We start from the raw sequence: 27,012 nt of genomic DNA, 5'->3' as shown, positions 1-27,012 counted from the left end.
CAAAAACAAAATAACTACTTATTTAGTGATGGCCGATTTCAAAACACTGCTTCATGAAGCATCAGAGCACAAATGGATCAGTGTCGAATCATGATTCAGATCGCGTGTCAAACTGCCAACGGCTGAAATCACGGCTGCGTCCGAAAACCTAGGTAGCTGTCTTGCTGCCTCGCCATCTTATAAGAGAATGACTTGTATGGTAGTGTTTGTGCATGAAGGTACCTCACGACATTGATTTCGGACAGACTTCTGAGGCAGTGTAACAGTTTAATGATCTACAGCAATATAGCGATAGAAATGATATCAAAATTGAAATATGTTGATCAAAATCGTACATTTGTACAAAAACTGAGCAGCAAACGCAACCTTCGGACGCCATCTTTATTTTTCTAGCTCAACTGTCTGTCACAGAATGGAAAGCACAGGATTGTGGGATATCAAAGGCAGCTAAGGATACATCTGTGCTTCCTTCAAAAATCGATCAGATGAAGGTATCTCATGAGAAAGGAAGTGAAGCTAACATTGGATTCGGACGTGCCTTGATGCCTTCTTACCTTGAAATGTGTCCTCGGAAGGCAGCATTTTTCAGTTTTCGGATGCAGCCTATGTGACTTTGGCTCTCCGAACAGCAGATTCGACACACTGAAAAATATTCTCGTCGCTTTATAATATTAATATTGAACCACTGTACTCACATTAACCGATTTAAATATGTTTTAGTACCTTTATGGATCTTGAGAGAGGAAATGTCATTGCTACCTATGAAGGCCTCACGGAGCCATCGGATTTCAACTAAAATATTTAAATTTGTGTTCTGACGATTAACGGGTGTGGAACGGCGTGAGGGTAAGTAATAAATGACAGTTTTCATTTTTGGGTTAACTAACCCTTTAAGTAAAGTAATAAAAATAATTAAAGGGTTTGTTCACCCAAAAATGAAAATTCTGTCATTAATTAGGCTACTCACCCTCATGTCGTTCCAAACCCGTAAAATCTTCGTTCATCTTTGGAACACAAATGAAGGTATTTTTGATGAAATCTGAGAGCTGTTTATCTTCTCCATAGACAGCAGATTAATTACCACAGTCAATGTCCAGAAAAGTAGTAAAGACATGGTTAAAATAGTCCACGTGGTTGCAGTGGTTCAACCTTACTTTTATGAAGTGACGAGACAATATCAATATCTTTGTCGCTTCATAAAATAAAGGTTGAACCACTGCAGTCACATGGACTATTTTAACAATGTCTTTAGTAGCTTTCTGGGCCTTGATAGTGGTAATTAAATTGCTGTCTATGGAGGAGTCATAGAACTCTCAGATTTTATCAAAAATATCTTTTTGATTTTTTGTGTTCCAAAGATGAACGAAGGTCTTACGGGTGTCTAACGACATGAGAGAGATTAATTAATGACAGATTTTTCATTTTTGGGGGAACTAAGCCTACATGTACTTACTATAGGGTTATGGTGTGATTTAGGGTTAGATGCATGTAATTATGCACATTTTAATTTTAATTACTAATAGTAACTACTTGTAACATGTAACAAGACTTTATTAAAAATAAAGTGTTACCACATGCCAGATTTTTATTTAGTCTTATTTTGTTTTGTTATTTTAGAGTAAAAACTTAAAAAAATCCCTAAACTAGGTTACATTTACAATGTTGTTACATTTGCAAACATGTTTTCATAGAATCTGTTGCATGTTTTTTTCTCATTTTAGGCATTTCAGAACTAATTTAACAAACAAAGATAAGATTTTTTGCTGTGCATACAGATACAGTACAAGAAAGATGCAAATAGAATATCATCATAATGGCCATGAATTTGGTTGAAGTTTTGCACCATAAATAATTCTATATGTATAGATTCATATATATAGATATTAAAGAACAACAGCCTCAGTGAGTTGATTTGTGGAGAAATTAAACTTTATGGACTTTAACAGATACAAATGACACATGAACTTATAAAAACATCAGCATGATTGCTCTTCAGAATTGTAAAAGCACAAAGCTATACAGTCTGCTATAACAGTTGAAAGCCATCAGTTTTGTCATTGTTTCATGTGATTGTAAGCACGGCTCTTTCACGTTTCCTCCTCTTTCTCTTCTTCTCTTCAAAACGGTCTGTGGCATCAGCAAAGAACATCACGTCCTCTTTGCTCTCGATCTCACGCTGCAGGAACTGAAGACCAGCGCTGTTGAAACCCAGGACATCCTGAAAAACATGGGTAAGCAAGAACACACATGCTTACACAATCATATCTGATCATATGAGAGGAGTGATCACAGTGGCTAAACCCATTCTGTTTACTGTGCTGAAATCGGGACTCACCCTGATCTCTCGCACTTTAGAGATCGTGTTGGTCCGTAACTCGTCGATGACTGACAGCAGCATCTGATTACTGGTGATCTGACCAAAATGGACTCTAGGAAAATGGTAAGAGAGAGAACTGTTAGTCAGGACCAAAATCACATGGGCCTAGGAAAATAATCAGCTCAATGCTAATAGAGAATGTCATTTAATTACAAAATAGTAAAATAAACACAAATCAAAATTAATACCTGAGCAGGAAGAAGAGGCAACGGCAAACCAGCTCCACCTCCAGGCCCTGCTGTACGTAACCATTGAAGAGCTGCAGCAGATCCGGGACATAGGGAAACGGCAGCACCAGCAGAGACACCTCTAGCTCACTATCAACACACCAGAGAGAAAGAAAGATAAAGAGAAAAACACAGCTTAGAATCAGACTGACCCGTAAAACATAACGGCACATAACAGATGGGAAAATGCATGTGTTAGAGTGCTTTTGACTGGGCTGATGAAGAGCTCTTACCTGGACCGAACCTTCTTCATCACTTCCAAAACATATCGAGAGGGCTGCAGATATAAATGGAAATCATGGGAAATATGAGTGGCGAAACTTGTGCTTTAAGAAAATATAATTAAAAATTAATTCAGCTCTTTACTGTGGTGTATTAAGAAGAATCCACCGATATCAAAATCATGTTGTTAAAATTATGTTATGGTCAACAACCAATAAATATACAATACTGAAATTCTTATTTGTGTAAAAAATACATAACAGAAAAATAAAAAAGAAAGAAAGTAAAAATAATCATTTTATTTGCTACAAGTGAATTCAGGCATCAAAACATTCAACAGTGTTAAGTTATTCAATATATACCTTTAGAAATTCAATAATATCAACCATTATCTGATACGGTGCATATTGTGCATCCCTTATTATTAACCAAATATGACAACCAAACAAGCCCAGTACTCATAATTAAAAAACAAACACTCACAGAGACATTTCCAAAAGCCACAAGGATGGGGTTCATTTTAGGGGGTGGTAACTGCAAAAAAGCGAAAATAAAACAAGTAATTCACCTGCATTGTTAGATTTAAAATCCTTATTTTATGATACTTTTAAAGCTCCATTCCTAATTATGTGCAGACTAAAAGGGAACTTAAATCAATTATTTTGTTTAGTCTCTAAATGGAATTTGAGTATGCTTTTTTTCTAGAAAACATCATACCTCCTTCCCTGCTGCTTCACAAGCGGCTCTGTGCTCCTCCAGCTTTTTACTTTCCTCTCTATAGAGCTCAATGGCCTCCATTATTCGCTCAGCCTATAGAAACAAAACACGAGTGTCATTTCTCCATTACTGTTTATAAAGGAGAGGAGCTCTTTATGTGTACAGCTCTGCAGACTTACAGCTTTCACTGTCTCAATGGTCTTCTTCCCAGCAGGCTCTGCCTCTCCTTTAGTCTCTCCAGGAACCTGCGAGTTACATAAGGAAACACTGAGAACACGCTGAAACTTAGAAGGCAAAACTGATCTCTAGGAGAACCACTTACCACGGGTTCATCACCTTTAGCCAATGACTCCTCAAATTCTGCTTCCCTTTCCTGAGGAGAAAAATATTAGACACGTCAGCTAATATATTGTAATTTTATGTATAGAGTTCATTTTTACAGATGTACTTTTAAAAGCTGATACACTTGTTTTTTTGGGAGAATGAAAATACCAATAAAGTTTCTTCTTTTTTTTTTCTGGGCCCAGGTATGCAGTAAACATACAACTGTTTTACATAAACCAGTGAGCATTTTACAGCATTATAGGTACCAAATTATGTTTTATATATTACAAATACTTATAAATTATCATGCAGTAATATCTATTTTTAAAAATCTAGTGATCTACACTAAGTTTGTGGTCGGTAAGATTATTTAAATTTTTTTAAATATTTTATTTTATTTATTTTTTTAAAGAAGTCTCTTATCCTCACCAAAGCTTCATTTATTTGATAAAAAATATAATAAATAAATAAAAGCAGAAATATTGTGAAATATTATAACAATTAAAAAATATATATTTTCTATTTTAATATATTTTAAAATGTAATTTATTTTTTATGCAAAGCTGAATTTTCAGCATCATTACTCCAGTCTAATATGCTGATTTGGTGCTCAAGAAACATTATTATTTTTAAAACAATTGCTTAATATTTTTGGATTTTTTTTTTTTTTTTTGATAAATAGAAAGTTCAAAAGAACAGCATTTATTTGAAATAGAAACCTTTTGTAACATTATGAATGTCTTTACTGCAATTTTTGATCAATTTAATGCATCCTTGCTGATTAAAAAATTAACAATGTCTGTCAAAAAAAATCTTACTGACCCCAAACCTTTGAACAGTAATGTCTATCATTTAAAAATGAAAAGGACCTCAGCTAATTAGATTTAAGTCTTGACAAACCCAAGTCAAAAGATAATATTATTCTTAACAAATTAATAATACATCTGTAATCAAATAATGTAACACTTAAAGGTTAAACTCAATAAACATTACAAATATAACGTGTTTGAAGTCTTTGTAAAATTTCTTGCACACTTATGACAAGCCACTGCATATGTAAATGTAGGTCTTAAAATCAGTATTTAATTCCATCAAACCTGTTTTCGGCTGTGTGACATTCTGCTGAAAACCCAGCACTCACCATTTCCTTCTCCTCCTCCAGGATGATGGGCTCCCTCGTTCTCTCCCACAGCCTGAGGGACTTATCATGAGACGAGGAGACGATGTGGTCTCCATTGGGGCTGATGGCCAAGCACCAGACCTCACGATGATGTCCCTGAGGAACATATCCAGAGGGTCAAAAACACAGTCACGGGTATGAAAGGCTCTGTAATAATACAACAGTTCCAATACATCTTTGTCTGTGATTACATTGATTAGGGCTTAAGCAAAAGCAGACTGCGGCTTACGTAATGCAATCAGCCTCTGCTGCATATTGACTGGACTCTTATTATAACTCTAATCCTTTCAATATAACAGCTACTTCCACCTCAGCGACCTTTGGAAAACTCATTTCGGCTATGGAAAAATGCCTATTGAACACTGTCCAACTATCAGAGAAGGTCACCTCCAATGTCTGGATGTGCTCAAACTTGTCAGCGTCCCACTGCTTGATCTTTCTGTCCTTTCCCGCGGTGAAGAACAGATGGGTTTTAGGGACAAACTGAAGAAACATGACACTATAGAGGAAAAAACAACAGGGAAAAAACAGGATGACAAATAATGACCATCTGGGCTGATGTCATCCAGCGACTACAGCCCATGAGCGCTGAAGAGTAGTCAACACCATAGGTAGGTGACACCTGACCGAACACTGAAATCACTGTACTTGTCATCAACCGGTATAATATTCACTAATATAACAAAAAAAAAAATGTATAGGTAATGTAACAGGGAAAAGACTTTGCCAGCAATGTGTCACTATACGAGCAGCAGAGTTTTTATTACCTGTCATCATGTGCAAACATAGAACGATGACAGTCTCCGAAATCCAAACCCCATATCTTCACGTTTCGGTCTGCTGATCCTGTGGCTATTAAAGCACTGTCCTACAAAACAAGCACAGTAAGCCACAAACAACATTTTAGCACAATTACGTCATCCGTCAAAATGACTTGCGGGATGTGTAGTGTTAGTTAGTGCACTCACATGTGAAATGTCCAGGCACAGAACGGGCAGCTTGTGTCCATACAGCGACAGGAAGAACTAGAGGAAGTTGAGACAGAGGGCAAATCTCTTGTTATGCACAGCTCACATATCTGTCCTGTTGTTTTGAACTAAAGGCATATTACATTTGTGGCGTTTAGTTAGCTTATATTGTGCTGACATTTCTCTGACATTTAAGACACTGTGGCCCCATTTACAGTTGGTATTAAGTGTGTATAATTGGAATTCAATAGTCTTCACTCAGGAAATTGAATTGGACTGACAGGAAGTAGAATTTGCCGAATTGCAATTTCACAGGTAATTTAAAATGACATGTCCTGCTTCATCACTGGTCCATAAAATTAAAATAATTTTAATAAAATGTAATAATTTACTTTGAAAAAACAATACAAAAAAGTATTTTAAAAAAAAAAATTGTATATTAATCCAATAAAAAAGTAGCTCTGGAAATACATTTGAGACATATGGTATTACAAGGTGAAAATGGTAAGATGACCTGAGATTAATATAGTGTTCGTATCTTTATTGGTGGTGCAATATCCCTCGGTAAATGTAATTCAAATAAGTCGTATAGATTTAACATACGAGACGCCATCTTTTGGTGTGAGGAAGGTATTGTAATGCTGCAACACTGTTCTTGTGGTTTACCTTTAGTGTGTCTGTGTAAAAGATTTTGACCGTACAGTCGAGAAGAGAGACGGCCAGCAGTCTCTGGTCAGGACTGTAGCGCACACACAACACATCCTCATCTAACTGCAGGGTGCGCGTATGCTTTACCGTCAGTCTCCTGAGGATTACACAAAGCAATAATACATTAAAGCCAAGGAGAGAAACCTGGATGAGAGAGTCGTGATTTGTGATCACAGACAATAAACTCACTTGTTATTTCCAGAGTCCTGATCCTTTATGAGCTCAAAGTCCCAGAATTTCACAGTCTTGTCAGCACCCCCAGTTACAATCCCTCTCTGTGTGAACACAGACACAAATCAAATGAAAAAAGCCAAAAAAAGCTTAAATCCTCAGGAAGTCACTGTGGTGTTTTACAGGGATGAGAATTTAATCCATGGAGAGATCAATGTTTGACCTGGTCTGGAGAGAGACACATGGACCAAAGAGCTCCTTCATGTGCATCAGTCGTCTCGAGGAGGCTTCCTGAAGCCAGGTCAAAAATTTGAATCTTCCCGCTCTGACAGAAGACAAATAAGGAACAAAATAAGGAACAAGTTACACAAAAATAATGAAAAATGACCAAAGAACTAGTGTTTGTAGTTTAGGTCATTATTTATGGACTAAAGGGTTAGTTCACCCAAAAATTAATATTATTGGCAGACTCCTGTGTCAGCATCACACGCATGCTTCGTGTTGATCACAGCACGGCTTTGACAAATACTGAGCCGGCATTCAGACGTAAACACGGAAGCCTGCACTGCATTCACTACGTCAACCGCGTAATTCAAATTGTTAAATAAAGTCGTTATTTTTGTCTTGTTTTCTCGTCTCTTCATAACATTAAGGTTGAACCACTGCAGTCACGTTGATTATTTTAACTATGTCTTTATTACCTTTCTGAACCACAAAAGGTGCAATGACGTTGCTGCCTACGTGTGTTTTAGAAACCCTCGGATTTCATCAAAAATATCTTAATTTGTGTTCCGAAGATGAACAAATGTCTTACGGGTTTGGGAAGACATGAAATTTCTGTCATTGAGGATGAGTAATGACAAAATTTCATTTTTGGGTGAACTATTCCTTTAAAAGGAATTGAAAAATACTAATATTTTAAACTTTTTAAACTTATAAAACATCACTTCCGACCAACTGTCATGCAAGCGTTCACTTGTCACTGACTTCCAACCTGGCACAATGTTTTTACACACCAAGATTGAATATCAGTTTGTTACTGATAAAATAACTAAATTAAAATAACAAAATAAAACATAAATATTAGATGAAAAACTAATATTAAACAAATAATATTAAACAAATATTAAACAATGTTTTTAATTTTTTAAAAAATGATTTATACCAAAATAATGCCAAAATAACACTCAATCCCAAAATAACTGTTGAATAAGTGTGCAAAAATTCAATTCAATTAAAAACTAGTTTAATATCAGTCTATTCCTCACACACAAAAAAAAAAAAAAAACAATAACATATGGCTTCTGAAGACTTGTAATGTAGTGCACAAGTAGTATGGAATACTTTACAGTACTTTTTGTATTTTTTGGAGCTTGATAGCCCATAGTCACAATCTACTTTTTTTTTTTTTTTTGAATGGATGTATGGAAAAGAGCAGCTCAGATATTCTGCAAAACATCTTTTGTGCTCCACAGAAGAAAGTCTGCCATGCCGGTTTATAATGAGGTTCTAATTAGGGCTGGAAAGCAAATTTTTAATCGAATTAATTACATAATGTGGCGATTAATTAATCTAATTAATCACAAACTTATCGTACATCAAATTTGGCTGAGAAATTATCCCCAAAAGATAATTTGAAGTCATTATTGTGTAAAGCATCAAATAGACTACAAAAAGTAGATTCAGAAATAAATATTTTATTTCATTCAACATAGAATTTATTACACAAACTTTTGGGCCACAAGTTTGAGTAAATGATGACTGAATTTTAATTTTTGTGTGAACTATATCTTTATAGAACTATAGGCCATCTATAACTTTATTTTTTAATCAATATGGAAATATGAAATTGTAAACATATGGTCAACTGATGTTTCATAAATCATTTTCTTAGAGAAGTTAATTTACTGAAGGCTACCAAGAAAACTAGGTTACTAAGTGCAGCACGAATCTCTCCACAAAACTCAAATATAGTGTCCTCAAGGCTCTTCTCTGGCTCAGATATTACGTGTGCGCGCTTGGTTATGGACGGTTCAGTTGTGGGCACTAACCGACAAAAACATAAATCGGCGCCTAATATTTGAATGCGATTTGTCTTTAAATCACATCAGTTGATCTATTACGTGCGATGGGTGCTGCCACCGCAGACAAAGCCCAAAAGCACGTTTGAATTTTGCCCTGCATTATGTTCATCATCAGTCAGCTGTAGAAAATGTCTGATGACCTATGTGCGTCTATGGGCGGGGCAAGTGCGTTAAAAAATGTAACGCGCTATTTTTTCCCCTAAATTAATTAATCTAATTAACGCATTAAACTCCCGGCCCTAGTTTTAATATATAGGACGGGTTTGAAATTAAATGTTAATGTAATGACAGAATTTAATTTTTGGATCTCTTTGAACTCTCATCGATTGATGTTAGAGAAGTGAACAGTTACATACCTTCGTTCCTAAGATAATCTGTCTGTCTCCAGGAACAAATAACGAGCAGAGAGCATATTCACATCCCATGGTACGAATGACCTGCAAGGTGGACCTGACGGAAGTTTTTGCCAAAAAAAAAAAAAAAGAAGAAAATTTTTTTTTGCCAAAATCTATAATGCGAAAAAATTATATGTGATGGAAAATATTTGGCTTCACCACACTCACCTATTCCACACTTTGACGGTCTCTCCAGAGGCGGAGAGAATGGCTATGTTATCTGAGCTAAAGGCCAGCGTTCTGACATCTGTACGATGACCACTCAGTGTGAGCCGAGAGGTTTTAGTGCCAGTAGGACTTTTCTCTGTGGTCTTCAGTGTATAAGTCTCCACTGTGTTATTCTGTAGAAGAAGAGCAAGCTTCATCTCTCCATTAGGAGCCATAAGGCAGTCCATTGATCTGCAGGTGAAAAAAAAACATTGCCATCAATACTTGATAACGCATACAAGGGGAGCTATGCTTGATTGCAGGAGTACTGTCTGACCTGATCTTGGATGACGCTTTTATATTTGCCAGTTTTTGGATTTCATCACTCAACTTTCTTTCAACTACAGGCTCAGGTACATCCTCTCCTCCCTCTCGAGACCTGCAAAACATAACAGTTATTCAGGATACTATTCTTTATTAATTGGTATTAAGCAGCACTGAAGAAGAACTCCGCAACAATTTCACATTTCAAAACAGAGGTCTCACACACTTTGCTTTTTTCTTGGCTCTCTTTAGTTTTTTGTCCATTTTTTTCTGGACCTCCTCCTCTGATAGTACAGTAAAGACTTCAAGCGTAGCATCCAGGCCCTGTGGAGATTTTTTTTTTAAAGTTATCATATGATACAGGCTCAATTCCTTATAGCTGGATAACACTGTTGTGAAAGATTTCCTACCTATAAACTACTCACACACTGAAGAAAGAAAAAGCTACACTGCAGGCAGCTAACAAAACACTGAACTAAACTGAAGCTATTTAAGAAGCAATATATTCATAAATATAAATAGAAAATATTAAACTACAAAATTTAACTTAATTTTAAAAATAGCAGTTGTGTTATCTGGCACATAAATAATGAGGAAATCAATTAAGGTGATAGCAACAACTCAATTAGGTACATCTATACTATATATACACAAATAAACTAGAAATACCTAATCTACAGCAGAATTAAAACATTTCTCTACAAAAAAAGATGACAATTTTGCACAAGGCCTTAAGTGCACAGACTCAAATGTAAACCTAGCACTACATCTGAATCATTGAATGGTTTCTGTTTCGAATTAACTGATTCATGTGAGAAATTGAATAAGAAAGAGGAAATAGAGAATGTTAATTTTTGCCTAATTATTGTGTAGCTGCTTTTAGTTAGTGACTTCTCAATGTTATTGACCAAGATAATGAAAGTGGAATCCTTTTCAGAAGGATGCAAATTTTTTTTTGGAGAAAAAAGTATTCACAACTATGAAATATATACTTACATGGCATGCAAACACTTTAGCCTTGGCATCTGTAACCAAGGATACAACCCTGTCTCTGGCTTCCCTCAGAACAGAACCGGCTTTCTTACAGCTGAGTATCCGCTGTAGACAGAAATCAGATCTTTGGTAAACATATGAATGAAACCCTTTTAAACAATGCCATGTCAAGTCACTGGTATCCACTGAACACAAACTGAATAGGGTGAACTGGATAGAAGAAATATTACTTCTTCTGGCTCTTCATCAAGTCCTTCCTTATCCTCCTCCTCATCCTTAATAAGAGTTCTGACTTTCTTTTCCTGTGGTTCCCCAACTTCTTTACCCTGTGAAGACATTTGGTGTTATTCTGAACACATTAAAATGAGATCATTGTCAATTCTCTAAGACTACAGAGATCATTCAAGACCGTACTGAAATGTAATTCAGCCGACACTGTAATCCAGCATGAGTGATATCTCTTTACCTCCTCAATGTACTCAATGTCCCAGGCTCTGAGCTCACTGTCAGCAGACCCTGTAAGCAACCTATTCTCCTGGTTCAACAGGACCATTCCCCATACCTACGGAGATCAGACAAGGTTGCACTGTATTATAACACCAACAGATATTTGAACAGTGCTGGAGACTCATTCTCCAAAAGTAAAATAAGAAAACACCTTATGAGCAATTACACTGGCTTTATGTCCACCTAGGATGCCAAAGCGGCAAGAAAACACATTTAGTGTGTTGTGTTAATTATTTCAGAAAGATCAAGAAAGACGCAACAGTGTACAGCGATTCGATTTACCTCACTGCGATGTCCCACCATGGTCTTGAAACAATGCTGTGTGTCCAAGTCCCACCACTTTACAAAACTGTCCTTGGAGCTGAGGAAACATGACACACACAGAATTATTATAGAGTCAGTACACATAGTATCAGCAATTAAAGGCCCATTATTATTATTTATATGGCTTATTAATATACAGGTGCGATTAGTGAACTAATTGCTTAAATGAACAACTACTAGTCGACTAGAAAAATCATTAGTCTAGGGCAGCCCTATATATATAAAATAAAAATTATATTTTTATATATATATAAAAAATTAAATAAAAATAATATATATTATTCAGAATTTTTTGATATTTTTTATATATTTTTACTAGTGGGTGCAGGACACTATAGTTCATTTATGTGTAAGTGAGGATAGCAAAATAAAGTAAACTGTGACATATTATACCCAAAAAATCTTCATACAGTGGACTACCAGTAAAATTTATAAAAAATTTGGAAACAAATATTATTCAGACACTTTGACCTGACCATGTTTTGCTTAAGTGTTATCTGACATGATTGAGATTAATTTTTTTCTGACAAGTTTAACTCTGAGATCTTGTCATATTTTATTACCATTTTTTTTTAACTACAGTGAATAAACTGTATTAATGAATGAAATGTTCAAAGTGTCTGAATACATTTTTGTTTGACTGAATATATATATATATATATATATATATATATATATATATATATATATATATATATATATATATATATATATATATATATATAAATAATAATATATTTTCAAGTGTTGAATTCATTCAAATGAAATGTAAAGGCTGCTTTACCTTGTAATCAGCAGATTTTTGTTCTCCAAGAACAAAACTTGTGTAACTTCATCTTTGTGTCCTTTGAGTCTGTACAGACCGCTCTCATTGATGATATCCCACACAATCACATCTGTGTCCTGAAAGACAACAACATGAAAAATGACTTTAGTTCATGCAAAAATTAATATCCAAAAAAAAAACTACTTTTTTTTTAAATTGTAGTCTCACTCTTGAGCCAGTGACAAGACGAGCGCCCAGTGCATCGTATCTAATGACTGAGACAGCTGATTTGTGTCCACTGAAGGAGATGTTGCTTTCACCGTTCAGCAGGCTAAAGATGCGCACACCTCCATCCTCATAACCCACCGCTATGTGGACACCATCAGGAGAGGGACACAGGTACGTCACCTCATGCTTTTTACCTTCAAGTATTAGAACCTGAGATAATTAAAGGAGAGAGAAAGTGAGTGTAACATTTAGCAGTTTATATAAACTGATGAATCAATGTACTACTAAGTGGTCTTTTAAAACATTTAAATACCTTCTCAGCTTTGCGGACATCCCATATGAAGACATGTTCACAGGCTCCCACAGCGACATATCGACCTTTCTCACCACCCTTGAGGGTCACAAACGCGAGGTTGGCCTTCTGACTGCCTATCACCCCGAATACAGCACTCGCCACATAGCGCAGGTACTGCTTAGTTAAACCCATGGCAAACCAGAGGCTGTAGACACAAAATAAAAGTAGGGGAATCAGGTAAGTTGTGTCACTTTCTTAATCTAGAAAACTGCACAATTTGTCATGTGAACACATATTTAGAAAAGGCCCATCATACCATATATTGTGGCTTATCAAAGTAAATTTTCTACATGGCAGTTTTATATAACAATAATATTTAGTAATGTATGTAATGAATATGAAATGTATAAAAAACATTTACATTATTTGGCTAAATATTCTGGTGCAATGGAAAATGGAAAAAACAACATTTGCTTCAAATAAATTAAATAAATTGATACTAGGGCTGAGCATTGACAAATTGAATCACAATTGAATGCGATTCAGAAGCTTGCGATTTCATTTTGATTTGATTACCTTTGTTTCAGTATTGATTAATTTGGGGCCTATCAGGTACAGTACATGGCAAATTTCCTCAAAGAAAAAAATCTCTCTCAACTAATGCTGTAAACTATACAGGGAACCACAGCTGGTACATCATTATAATATTAGGTTAAGATTGATTTGTAAGCTACTTAAATATAGGCTAAATTACACATGAGGAAGTTTTTAATAATACATTTTTAATGACAATTATTTTTCTACTCTTTTTTTTAATGTAGGCCTAAACATTTAAATGGTGGCTGTCATAAAACGGATTTATACATTCAATATCGAAGCACATGTTAAAGGATTAGTTCACTTTCAAATTAAAATTTCCTGATAATTTACTCACCCCCTTGTCATCCAAGATGTTCATGTCTTTCTTTCTTCAGTCGAAAAGAAATGAAGGTTTTTGATGAAAACGTTCCAGGATTTTGCTCCATATAGTGGACTTCAATGGAGTCCAAACGGTTGAAGCTTCAAAAGCAGCTTCAAAGCGTTCTACGCGATCCTAGACGAGGAATAAGAGTCTTATCTAGAGAAACCATTACTCATTTTCTAAAAAACAAAAACAAAAAAAAAGGTTTTAACAATAAATGCTCATCTTGAACTAGCTCTCTTCTTCTCTATTAGAATTCTGGCAGTGTAGACACTGCTAAGTGTATTACTGCCCTCCACAGGTTAAAGTTTGAACTAATTGTTATATACTTGCAATAGCATATTGTATATGACATGACAATTTAGTTCTAACTTTGACCTGTTGAGGGCAGTAATACACTTAGCAGTGTCTACACTGCTGGAATTCAAATGGAGAAGAATAAGAGAGCTAGTTCAAGATGAGCATTTATTGTTAAAACGTATAAAATTAAAAATAAATAAATAAAGTAAACTGTAATTTCGACCTTCAACTGTTTGTTATATGGAGAAAAATCCTGGAATGTTTTCATCAAAAACCTTAATTTCTTTTCGACTGAAGAAAGAAAGACATGAACATCTTGGATGACATGGGGGTGAGTAAATTATCAGGAAAATTTAATTTGAAAGTGAACTAATCCTTTAAGTACAAATACAATGAATATGCAATAGCCTATAGTGCATATATTTAGTAAAATGCTCCTCTTGAAGTTAATTTCTGTAGCTGGATAATGAGTTTTTGGACATTGAAAGGCTTTTCTATTCTTTTCCAAACTGCGTAGGAACTCTGTTCGCCTCTAAATACTATTATATTCAGCTTGTTGAAAAATGATATTATTATATTGAGCTTGTGGTGGCCAACATAAATGCTCCGTGAAACGGCTAACACATAACATGGGGCAAATGCCACTTCACTACTTCATAAGTCATATTTTTCATCTCGATGGCAGCATACATTAGTTTTACCTTGTCAACATTAACAGATTAAACCAGATCTGTGCTAGTGACGTTGTTCAATGGTATTTTAGATTTTCGGCTTTACCAAATGAGGCTCATAACCACCTCTAAAAACTGCGATAGCCAGTTATAATGTAAATTAATCAAACAGACAATCTATATACGGAAAGTGAGCAACTATTCCTGCAACACCACGTTTTCAGGTCCATGCGACAATGTACACAGCAACGCGAACCACATGCAGTTCGTTCAATTATGTATATATAGAGAGCGAGAAATATTAGAAAGTAACAAAATCCAAATTAAGCCACTGTGTATAGAAAATGCAGTTACATACTTTGTCGATTAGATATTGTATCTGAAGTCCTTTAAGAAAATATTGCTTCTGTGGATGTGGAGAACGTCTAACTTACATGCTTTTCGTCGCATGTGTGACATCCAGTAAAGACAAAAGAGGTAGATTACCGAGCAGAAATACGATGTTACTTAATCAAATGTTTCAGGGATTCGGGTTTATGTGGATATTTGTGTATTGCTAAAATATATGATTGGATGCTTCATCATTACTTCCACTCCTTATGCGTTTAATTTATCTGTTCTTCTTATGAATTATGTGCCCGCTATCGATTACTTCGGTCTGTGAAGTCATGTCGCTGTCCATGAGGCGTACCAAAGTGCTTATAATTAAAATATTAATTGATTTTTCTATTCATTATACTTTATTATGCTTAATTTAATTCTGAGGTGACAGTAGAACGTCACTTAAAATCTATGATACTGTATTGGCTTGGTTTGTGCGTTTTCTACATGTATCGACAACATAGCTACCGTCCCTGCTGCAATCCCGGAAGTGATGATATTTGTCCTCGTGAATCAGCTGATAAGGAAACTCGCTGAATGTTGCAAACACGATGTGTTGACCACAAGCAGCTAAAATCACATTTTAACAATGGTCTATTTAAAAGCGGAAGCACAGGCGGATGACAGTGATCTCTAGCACTATATTTAACGGACTAATTTGAGCTAACGTGGTTTTGTTTTTGCAGTTGGCCGGACTGAATAGCTGCATCAGTGGACATCTGGTAGGTTGCTGGTCATTGCTATTGATGGTGTTTGTAATTTGTTTCATTTTCATCAAGTCGATATGGTTAGAATTAGTATGAGGTGTTGTTTTCCTTTCTATCCTTAAAGCAGTATTGTGCTGCATGATTTGTATGTGCTCTTTGCAATCGAGATGAGACTATCTCTTAACTCCTGGCTTTGTTTTTGTCGATGAAATCTAATTTGGGGAGTCGACCTTTACACATGCAGCTCATTTCTGCTGAATATCTTATCTGTTCCTGGAGTCCTGTCTGTCTGGACACTGATAGAGCCTCTCTGTTGTGCTTCAAAGTCAATTATGTTCATAAACAGAACACTTCTCACATTGCAGCTGCTGCACCTGGCACAGAAATTATTGCAGAATACTTTTTAAATTATTGTCACACTTTGGAAGATTAGAAACACATCTTTTTCCATTTTGAAGAAAGCACCACACTATTCAAATCTAATCACAATATATTATGTGGCTCTCAACCAGGAGGTCAGGGTCCACTAGGGGGCCTCAGCAAACTTCCAAGATGAGGGGAGGTTTCCCGGACAGAGATTATACCTAGTCCAGGAATAAAATGGCCTTTTAAGACAGATTAACAGAAATCTGCTTTCACTGTCATGGTTTAAAATAGTTCTAAACTTAGTCTAGTCCAGAGTTTAATAAGCTGATTTCCTGGAGGAAGACTAGAGCTACTCCAGGACTAAACTGAGGTTTAAATTAAATCTACCAGGAGGAAGGTTTAAAGGTGCCCTCGAATGAAAATTTAATGAATTTACCTTGGCATAGTTGAATAACAAGAGTTCAGTACATGGAAATGACATACACTGAGTTTCAAACTCCATTGTTTCCTCCTTCTTATATAAATCTCATTTGTTTAAAAGACCTCCAAAAAACAGGTGAATCTCAACATAACACCGACTGTTACGTAACAGTCGGGGGTGTACGCCCCAATATTTGCATATGCCAGCCCATGTTCCCAATATTATGAAAGGCATTAGACAAGGGCAGGCATTAACGTCTGGATGTGCACAGCTGAATCATCAGACTAGGTAAGCAAGCAATAACAACAGCGAAAAATGGCAGATGGAGCAATAATAACTGACATGATCCATGATGATATGATATTTTTAGTGATGTTTGTTAATTGTCTTTCTAAATGTTTCGTTAGCATGTTGCTAACGTAGGCTACTGTTGGTTAAAGTTACCATCGTTTCTTACTGTATTCACGGAGACAAGAGTCATCGCTATTTTCATTTTTAAACACTTGCAGTCTGTATAATTCATAAACACAACTTCATTCTTTATAAATCTCTCCAACAGTGTGTAATGTTAGCTTTAGCCATGGAGCACAGCCTCAAACTAATTCACAATCAAATATAAACACCCAAATAAATACTATACTCGCATGACCCGAAGCATGCATGCAGCATGCATGATGAACATCTTGTAAAGATCCATTTGAGGGTTATATTAGCTGTTTGAACTTTGTAAATGCACTGTATTATAGAGTCGCAAGCTCGATGGGCAGGGAGCATGAGATTTAAAGGGCCAGCAGCTCCTGAATTGGTGCATAGTTGATGCCCCAAAATAGGCAGTTAAAAAAATTATTTAAAAAAGAAAATCTAGGGGTTTTTTTTGAGCTGAAACTTCACAGACACATTCAGAGGACACCTTAGACTTATATTACATCTTGTAAAAAAAAAAAAAAACATTCGATGGCACCTTTTAACTTCAGATTAACGTTGTTTCAAAGAAGACGCATATATTTCATATATATATATATATATATATATATATATGTATGTATGTATGGTATATTTTCTTTTTTTTGGTGCTGTTCACTTTATTTAAACAATTTATTTTGATTTAACACCATTGTTTCTGGTTCATATGTGATTTCTTCATGTTGACTTGACTTGACTTGAAATGGTTACTAGAACTCACTTGAAGTTTTCATTTTGAAATAACATGTTTCAGTCAAGTAACCCAATCAAATAAGACTTCCCATCATGCTTTGCACCGGGCTGAATTGGGAGAGTAAATGTTGAAAAAGTGTAATTTTATGCATTTTTTTTTTTTTTTTTTAGAAAGATGAGAATATGGAGAGACTTCTTACTGTTTAATGTTCTATTATGTAAAAGTTTTTGTTATGTTTGTGTTTTTTGGAGATTACCATTGTGGTGATGTGTAGAGGTTTTGCTTGGGTCGAGGACCTGCTATCAAGAATTGTCTATTTTATATAGTGAAGTAGTAGTATAGTATAGTAGTGCTTTGGATCAAACCAGCCCATTTCTACCAAATCAATTTCTAGACTATCAACACTGATTATCACCTGTAAATGGTTGTTTAGTTTGTTGCTATGTAAAAGCATTAATAATCATGGGCCAGTTGTTCAAAAGTAATCTGATCGGATTACGGCCATTGTATTGGATCAAATCTTGTAAATGGGTTGTTCAAAAGGAAAAAGGGATTCTGAAATCAGATTAGATCACGGAATCCAATCCTAGTTTCAATCTGGATCAAGCCTTCAGTTTGTGTTGTTCAAAACTTGTCAGTAGGATTTGGATAACTTTGATCCAAAAAAACAGGATTATCCTGATCCCAACAGGGGGTAGGATTTCAAGGTGGATTCCAGGAGGAAAATGTAGTAAAACTTTAAAACTGGTCAAAAAAATACAACATTTATATCATGTAATATACATACACATTTTTTTTTTTTTTTATTTTGCTCTTGATTAGTTTAACTGTTAAATAAATTAGAAGTAGACATTAGCCTACATATTTAGCCTTTCGGTAACCTACTGTAAAGTAAAAAAGATTTTGGTGCCATAAAACAATCCCCAAACAGCTGTAAATATCCAACAAAAATATTATATTTAATTCAAAACCCATATTCTTTCTATCATCATGTCCTTTTAGGGGCTCTGTAGAGCACTGGAAATCCTGATTTGGTAATCTGGAAAAGTGTATATCTGGATCACAGTGATCCAATCCAAATTTTTCTTTGAAAAACCAGCAGAAAAGTAAGATGGATAACCTGATCCTGGATAGCAAAACATGGGATTTCCAAATCCAGATCATTCTGATCCAGATTAAACTTTTTGAACAACTGGCCCCATAGGATTATTATATACACAGAATGCATCTATTTAAATAGAATTCATTACAAACAGATGTCCAGGCATTTCTCTTTTTTTCCCCTACAGTTGATGTATTTTGCATGCTTTAAAAGAACTATCTCTTGTTTAGTAGGGCTGTCAAACGATTAATCACGATGAATCGCATACAAAATGAAAGTTTGAGTTTGCCTATTATGTGGGTGTACTGTGTGTAATTATTATGTATATATAAATACACACAAATTAATGTATATATTTAAGAGAAATATGTTATTTATGTACAAAATAGTTTTATATATAATATAAATTATATAAAAATATAAATAAATACATATACTTGTAAATATTTCTCAAATATATACATGAATGTGTATTTATATACACATAATAATTACACCCAGTACACCCACATATATTAGGCAAATTCAAACTTTTATTTTGTATGCGATTAAACACGATTAATCATTTGACAGCCCTATTTAGTAAAGTTTTTTTATTATTATTATTATTATTGCAGTCTTCTGCTGCCATTGTTTTCCTTGGATTTGCTTCTCAGTTCCATGCAATTTTAAGCTTTTCTTGGTTCATTCCATGTCTTCTAGGCAACCTCTCTCATGCTAATTCAGATTTGCACAGTTGGTTTTAAATTAATCCAGTTTATTTTAATTCAGGACTGCATAGTCCAGGTTTTAGTAATCTGTACTTAATCTGTGTTTCAGAAAGCTGTTTTTTAAGACATGATTAACTATTCTAGATTAAGGCTTATCCTGGCTAGTTCACCCAAAAATGAAAATAATGTCATTTATTACTCCCCTTCATGTCATTCTACACCTGTAAGACCTTCGTTCATCTTTGTAACACAAATTAAAGGGATAGTTCACCCAAAAATGAAAATTTGATGTTTATCTGCTTACCCCCAGGGCATCCAAGATGTAGATGACTTTTTTTCTTCAGTCGAACGCAAATTATGATTTTTAACTGCAACCGCTGCCGTCTGTCAGTCAAATAATAGCAGTGATTGGGAACTTGAACAATAAGAGTCGAAAAAACTTCCATAGACAAATCCAAATTAAACCCTGCGGCTCGTGACGGCACACTGATGTCCTAAGATACGAAACGATCGGCTTGTGCGAGAAACCGAACATTATTTATATAATTTTTACCTCTAATACACCACTATGTCCAACTTCGTTCAGCTTCCTGTTAGTGAGGTCAAAAAACGCGTTCTGAAGACGGAAGTGATGTCTCGCCCATATACTTCAATGAGCGCAAGACATCACTTTCGTTGTCAGAGCGCGATCAGACCTCACTAACAGGAAGCTGAACGAAGTTGGACATAGTGGTGTATTAGAGGTAAAAATTATATAAATAATGTTCGGTTTCTCATACAAACCGATCGTTTCGTGTCTTAGGACATTAATGTGTCGTCACGAGCCGCAGGTTTTAATTTTGATTTGTCTAAGCAAGTTTTATTTACTGTTATAGTTGAAGTTCCCATCTACTGCTATTATTTGACTGACAGACGGCAGCGGTTGCAGTTAAAAATCATTCGACTGAAGAAAAAAAGTCACCTACATCTTGGATGCACTGGAGGTAAGCAAATAAACATCAAATTTTCATTTTTGGGTGAACTATCCCTTTAAAATATTTTTGATTAGGAGGAAGTGCCATTGCTGTCTATGTCTCTGGATTTAATCAAAAAATTTTAATTTGTGTTCCGAAATGAACAAAGGTCTTAGGGGTGTGTAACGACATGAGGTTGAGTAATAAATGACATTATTTTCATTTTTTGGTAAACTAACCCTTTAAAATTGTTTAAAGGGATTTTATTAAAATAGTCAAACTTAATCGAAATGCTACAAATTCTAAAAAATAGGATGCATAACATTCAACTAACCTAAAGTAAATTTTAGATCACAAGTGATTTCACAGCATTACTGTGCTTAAAAATGTAATTAAGTCAGTCATTGTAACCATCCACTTACATGTTTAAACTGATGCAGACATGTGTGTGTATGATTGCTAATATGGCTCAGGTCACACTACAGTCTCTGTGTGTAAATGCTTCTTTGTGTCTTTCAGTTCAACATTTTTCAGTGAAGCAACAGCATGGATCCCTTGGGAGCTCGTTCCCAGTTTGTGGAAGTCCAAAGCCTCCACACATGGGACCAGCTTCAGGGAGTCCACGATGAGGTGGATGGAGAAAACCACTTAAGGGAGGAGAAAGACAAGCTTACAAATCATGTCAACTCCTTAACGTCCCCTTTCCCCTTCAGACAAGACATCAACAGCAAGATTGTACTATTGTAGGTGATATTTATTGCACTGCTATTGATATTCCTTAAACCTTCTGCTTTTCCTAGATTCAAATTTCTGCAGTTATTCAAGCTCAAATTGCTTAAAGGTGCTATAGAGGATGTTTTGTTTTATACATTTCTGAAATATTACTTGAAACTGTCTTTACTAACTGATAAAAGACTATTTATTAGGTGCACTGAAAGTAATAATATTAATATACATCATCTGTGCACGAGGTAGGGCCTTAAAAACATCAGCCAATCGTTTACGTGATCATCGCATAAACGATTGGCCCTCTGGCTTGTCAATCACTGCCATTACGTTCCTTGTGAGAGACGTGCATGCTCCAGTAACTTTCCACAGGCGCCGCATGCAATGTTTTTGTCAGGTGTTACAACTGCAGATTATGAGTTATCTGCGGTGAGTCCGACATAATGAATCCACTAACACGATACAGCGAATGCCGGTGGTAAACAAACACTTGTGTTCCAATACTCGTGCACGAGTTTTGGGAAGCGTTCCCTCTAAATGTGAAGGAGGGGGGCTGTTCTTACGCATGCGCTCATTTCAAAAACTCAGTAACAGTCTTTGGTTTAAAACATGTCTAAAACATCCTCTATAGCACCTTTTAATAGGGTTTTGGCTATAATGTCAGCCTTCGCCTTAAAATCCTAAGCATCAAACTTGCCTAACTCTTTTCTTTTGTTGTCTTAGTTTAATAATTGAATAATTTAGGCCTAACCCTTTTTTTTTCCTCTGCAGTCTGCACACACTGTGCTCTTTGCATCAGTTATTTGCACCAGATCTTTACTTCTTTTAGTCATTACCTCGTGCACACAAATCCCCCTTATAGCTCAGTCACATGCGACCTTCTGAGAAGTCCTTCTTGCTGTGCTTTCTGACTGATATAGCTGTGTTATGGCAGGATCAAATTCATAGTTTCTCTTTTTTAAGAAAGGGGAAATTCATTTCATGGAACTTCTCTATAAAGTCCATTTTATAAAACCGGTCCTTCTGGAAGTTCAGGCAGGAAAAGAATTCAGCAGTGCACATTGTTTTCTGCTAGCAGGATTTGTTCATAGAGACTTTATCCTTTCATTTTTGACTGTATACTTGTATATGTTTGTGTTCGTTATCTATCAACTTCATGTAAAGCGTACTTGGGTCCTTGAAAGGTGCTATATAAAAAAAAACATTATTATTATTATTCATCGGATTTCCATGCAACTGCAAAACATGATTTTTATTTTTCTTATCATTTTTCTTTTAAAAATGGCATGATTATATTAAGTTAATAATGTTATACTGTTAAAAAAAAAATGTATCAGTGTTGTTTTAGAATTTATATAGTGTTTTAGTATGTATTAATAATTTGTGCTTTTACTTTTATATTTTGAGTTTTCATTTTAATTTAAGTTTTAGTAATTTTGTTATTTTATTTTATTTTTTTTTGTTTTAGCAACTTTAGTACTTTAACTTATTTCACTTAGTTGCCAAGGCACCATTCCTAGTTTCTAATTTCTTTAATTTCTAATTAAAGTTTTTTTATATGTTTTTCCTTTTAATATTAATAGTTTATTTAATTTCAGCTTCATTTCAGTAAAAAATATTTTTAATGGTTTGTTTACAAATACAACACTGTTATTTATATGCTATATTTGTACTCATAGCTTTTCCATACCTTATGTGATTTTCTGGATGTTCTGTATGTGATATGTTGGGTTATATCATTCCCTCATTTTACAGTAATGGAGATGTGGCACTTTTAAACTGCACTGCAATCGTCAATACAAGCAATGAGACTCTAACGGACAAGAACCCCGTATCAGACAGTATCCACAGATATGCCGGACCTGAACTACGGGATGAACTACTCAAACTGAAAGGTAGGGGGCGCTACCTGGATAATAAATGAAGAACTGTTATAAGCATTTAACTTAGATCTTAAACTTTAATGCTTTTTGTTTTTGTTATACAGTTTTGGTTACAGATATTATCTCATCATTTTGTTGGAGTGTAAATGACTTGGCTGTGCTAATATTTTTCCAGGATGTCGAACCGGTGAGGCAAAAATGACAGAGGGTTTCAACTTGGCTGCACGCTTTATCGTTCACACAGTTGGACCCAAATATAAAGCCAAGTACCGGACAGCTGCAGAAAGTTCTCTATACAGCTGCTACAGAAACGTCATGCAGCTTGCCAAGTAAGCTGGATCATTGCAATAAATTTTTTGAGTCAAATGTCAGTCTGCTCACACACATGATTATACTAAGTAAACATGCTTAGTTTTTCTATCTGTCACTCACTCACTCAATCTCTAAGATCATACCAGACAGTTCAAATACAGTCATTTTAGGATGAACTGTTCCATGGCAATAAGGTGTTTATTAAAGTAAATTTCTTGTTCAATACCTGATGATTATTAATAGCGATGATGTAAAGAATAAACATTATGTGCTTGTGGTAGGAAAGGAAATTATCTAAGATTTGGATTTCAACTCTGAATACATAAGCTTTTGGAATTTTGAGCTCACCCTTGGGCCTTAGATAAACGGCATTCATCTATTGTTTGGGAATGACTGTGTGTGTGTGTGAACAGGAGCTGTTGATGACAGTAATGCTTGATTATGCAAATTACATGTCTTCAAAGATACTGCTGTCTGCTGCTATGTTTTTTTTTTTTTTTTTTTTTTTTTACCAAATGACAGATGTAAGCCATGTATAATTGAAGTGAAAAGAATATTTTTGTGTATGCTCATTGTGTTTCTGTCGCAGGGAACATGCCATGGTTTCTGTGGGTTTTTGTGTGGTCAGCACAGTCAAAAGGGCATATCCACTGGAGGACGCAACACATATAGCATTAAGTAATTTACTTTTTTATTATTATTTAACATAATTACACCACATGTTGAGGCCAGTCCTTTCTAAAGAAATTCAGAGGAACCTCATCAAATGTGTTTTCCCCACATTTATGTTTCTAGGGACCGTTCGTAGATTTCTGGAGAACCATGGTGAAAACATTGAGACGGTGGTGTTTGCTGTTTCAGATGTTGAGGAGGTGTGTGCCGTTTCATTTTCACTGTTACGCAACCGACTCCATCATTTAACTCTCAACTGCGCTCTTATTTTATTATGAACTTCTTGTTTTATTTCAAGGCCAACTTTAGTTGTGTTTTGTGGCTGAAACTGCTGAGTGTGAACTACAGCGTTATGCGGTAGAGATTCATGTGTTCCTCTTTAACAGTTGCAAAATGAATATAAAAAGATTTGTATCAAATGCCTGTATGGTTGTGTATGTATGTATGTATGATTGATTGATTGATTGATTGACCCTGGATGTGTTTGTAATTGATTCTGTTTTCCAGCCAGTGTACAGGAAATTAATGCCATTGTATTACCCACGTTCAAAGAAAGAGGAGAGGATCAGTCTGCCTCTCCTCCCTGCCGACATCGGAAATTCAGAGGGGGAACCCGTGGTCCCAGAGAGACAGATCCGCATTGCTGAAAAGCCTGGTAATCTAGAGGGTGAGCTGAGTAATTGTTCAATGTAACATCTTGCAGGCAGGTACACTAGTGTTGAAACGTTTATGACAGTATGTTTTTTTGTGAATATTTTGAATTTTTTTTTATTTTATTTATTTATTTATTTTTTATATATATTTTAAAATATAATTTATTCCTCTGATGCCAAAGCTGAATTTTCAGCAACCATTAAGGGGTGGTCACTCTACACTTTTCATTCCATTGACTTCCATTCATATGCACGTGAATGCTGGAGACTGGAAAAGCAAGTTCATGCTAAGAATCGCATTTTGGCACATTACAAAGTTCAAGTTTGGTGAACTCTGACCTACGAATTCAGATCATGTGAAGACGTGTGACCAATAGAAGATCGATAAGCCAAGGCCTTATAATAAGTCTTATCTTGGCTCAATTTAAAAAAATAAATAAATAAAAAAACACATTTTTGCAGTAGAGTAGTTTGAATATTTTTAATTTTTGTATTTTTTGTTATTTGTCATATGTTGAATTTATGTTTGTGATCATGGCTTTACTCTTTTACACATTTTTTTCAGGATTCTTTGAATAGAAAGTTTAAAAGATCAGCATTTATTTGAAATAGAAATATTTTGTAATCTTATAAATGTCTTTACTGTCACTTCCATTTTAATGCATCCAGTATTTATTTCTTTCAACAACAACAAAAAAAAAAAAATCTTACTGACACAAACTTTTAAATGTAAGTGTATATTTCTTCAGATTCCCAAACAACCAGTAGTAATAAATGTTTGCGATAAGGTTTGGATAACATTCATCTGGAGGACATGCATTTCTCAGAAACATTTTATATTGTAAAGGAGATTTTTTATTTTTTAGCTGTTGCAGAGAAACATCTGCAGTAATGTATTTGATTAACAGCATGATTAACAATGGTCTCCCAATAATGTAATAGATTAATTATTATGAGCAGCATGCAGCAGATCTAGAGCTGTTAAATGAGCCATTTTGTCCTTCCTGGCTATTCATCTCGTTCTGTTGTGGGTGTTTCATGAGTTCAGATCAGCTGGAACAGCCTTGTCCCACAACAGGTGCTCTGACTGTAGCAGAATCTTCAGCTTTCAGACAGGCCCAGTGTGAGCACAGCTAGAGTCGTGTGTGTGTGTGTGTGTGTGTGTGTGTGTGTGTGTGTGTGTGTGTGTGTGTGTGTGTGTGTGTGTGTGTGTGTGTGTGTGTGTGTGTGTGTGTGTGTGTGTGTGTGTGTGTGTGTGTGTGTGTGTGTGTGTGTGTGTGTGTGTGTGTGTGTGTGTGTGTGTAAAGGCACCAATGTTAACTTGCCTATATGAAAATTGGTGTATGTTTGGCTCACTTGCTTGCCATAGCACTCCAAGCACATGTGTATATTTATTTGTTAGTGGGAGATTAAACTTGTATATTTGTTGGCTTGCCATTATTTCAAGCCTAGATCATGTGGATTGTGAGCCAGCTGTGTTAAGGTGATCAAGTCTCACTAGAGCTGTTGATCCAACTCAAACAGGCCACATAAGCCAGGTCCCATGTAAATAAACACTGCACTTTCCTGCCTGTCTTTGAATGCTTTAAACCAGGACTTGGAAAGGCAGCCCAAGTTCTGTTACCAACTGAACTATTAAATAAACTTTTTCCAAATTAAGGTCATTTAATATTCTGCTTTATCAGTCTCATTCTGGATGTTTGCTTGAGCTTGAATGACAACAAGTTATAATCTGAACAAACATCTCTTAACCAAATTTACCTCTCCATATACTGAAGTGGCACAACAGCTTCCAGACTTCCTTGTTAATATGAAGTTAAAGGTGAAGTGTGTACTGGTGTCACCAAAAGGAATTTAAACTGATATTGCTTAGCTAGACATTAAGTCCAACACTAAACACGCACCTTTGGTCTTTCAGGCTGGCTGGGTAGCTAAAAAAAAACCTGAAACAAAGCAATATTTATAAAGGTCCACATTGTTACTGTTCACACTTACACTACGAAACCTGATTCATCTGTATGACTGATCTTCTATATTCAAATATTTGTATAATGACTTTTCCCAGACAGTCAACCTACAAA

The 27,012-nt window shown here is 35.3% G+C and overlaps 2 protein-coding genes across 5 annotated transcripts in view; one reads left to right on the top strand and one right to left on the bottom strand.

The window, feature by feature from the left end:
- Nucleotides 1-1,917: 1,917 nt before the first annotated feature.
- Nucleotides 1,918-15,986, bottom strand: wdr3 (WD repeat domain 3). Of its 3 annotated transcripts, XM_067408658.1 has the most exons (28): nucleotides 15,248-15,986; nucleotides 13,892-14,050; nucleotides 12,976-13,162; nucleotides 12,663-12,872; nucleotides 12,453-12,571; nucleotides 11,627-11,705; nucleotides 11,304-11,399; nucleotides 11,068-11,163; nucleotides 10,841-10,942; nucleotides 10,071-10,168; nucleotides 9,858-9,959; nucleotides 9,542-9,772; nucleotides 9,335-9,428; nucleotides 7,118-7,219; nucleotides 6,913-6,998; nucleotides 6,682-6,820; nucleotides 6,016-6,072; nucleotides 5,815-5,915; nucleotides 5,435-5,546; nucleotides 5,009-5,143; nucleotides 3,866-3,916; nucleotides 3,723-3,788; nucleotides 3,544-3,636; nucleotides 3,310-3,360; nucleotides 2,838-2,881; nucleotides 2,566-2,694; nucleotides 2,336-2,429; nucleotides 1,918-2,218 (listed from the first exon to the last, which is right to left on the bottom strand). In XM_067408658.1, the coding sequence occupies exons 2-28, from the start codon at nucleotides 13,900-13,902 to the stop codon at nucleotides 2,063-2,065; spliced, it is 2,841 nt and encodes a 946-aa protein (XP_067264759.1). In that variant the 5' UTR covers nucleotides 13,903-14,050; nucleotides 15,248-15,986; the 3' UTR covers nucleotides 1,918-2,062. The 3 variants fall into 3 exon arrangements, with proteins under 3 accessions (XP_067264759.1, XP_067264760.1, XP_067264761.1); XM_067408659.1 differs by lacking the exon at nucleotides 13,892-14,050; XM_067408660.1 differs by lacking the exon at nucleotides 13,892-14,050 and having other exon boundaries at nucleotides 15,324-15,986.
- Nucleotides 13,115-27,012, top strand: part of gdap2 (ganglioside induced differentiation associated protein 2) — a 29,300-nt gene continuing 15,402 nt past the window's right edge. Inside the window, exons 1-8 of one of the 2 annotated variants that reach the window (XM_067408662.1) lie at nucleotides 13,115-13,194; nucleotides 15,957-15,992; nucleotides 21,205-21,428; nucleotides 23,167-23,306; nucleotides 23,470-23,623; nucleotides 24,196-24,284; nucleotides 24,402-24,478; nucleotides 24,786-24,945. In XM_067408662.1, coding sequence (XP_067264763.1) covers nucleotides 21,232-21,428; nucleotides 23,167-23,306; nucleotides 23,470-23,623; nucleotides 24,196-24,284; nucleotides 24,402-24,478; nucleotides 24,786-24,945 — 817 coding nt within the window. In that variant the 5' untranslated portion in view covers nucleotides 13,115-13,194; nucleotides 15,957-15,992; nucleotides 21,205-21,231. Of the gene's footprint in view, nucleotides 13,195-14,531; nucleotides 14,550-15,956; nucleotides 15,993-21,204; nucleotides 21,429-23,166; nucleotides 23,307-23,469; nucleotides 23,624-24,195; nucleotides 24,285-24,401; nucleotides 24,479-24,785; nucleotides 24,946-27,012 lie in introns of those variants that run through there. The other variant, XM_067408663.1, reaches the window with a different exon arrangement.

The sequence above is a fragment of the Chanodichthys erythropterus genome, chromosome 14 (assembly GCF_024489055.1).
Source record: "Chanodichthys erythropterus isolate Z2021 chromosome 14, ASM2448905v1, whole genome shotgun sequence".
NCBI classification, from domain to species: Eukaryota; Metazoa; Chordata; class Actinopteri; order Cypriniformes; family Xenocyprididae; genus Chanodichthys; species Chanodichthys erythropterus.
This window is presented reverse-complemented; position numbering and strand designations above follow the sequence as displayed.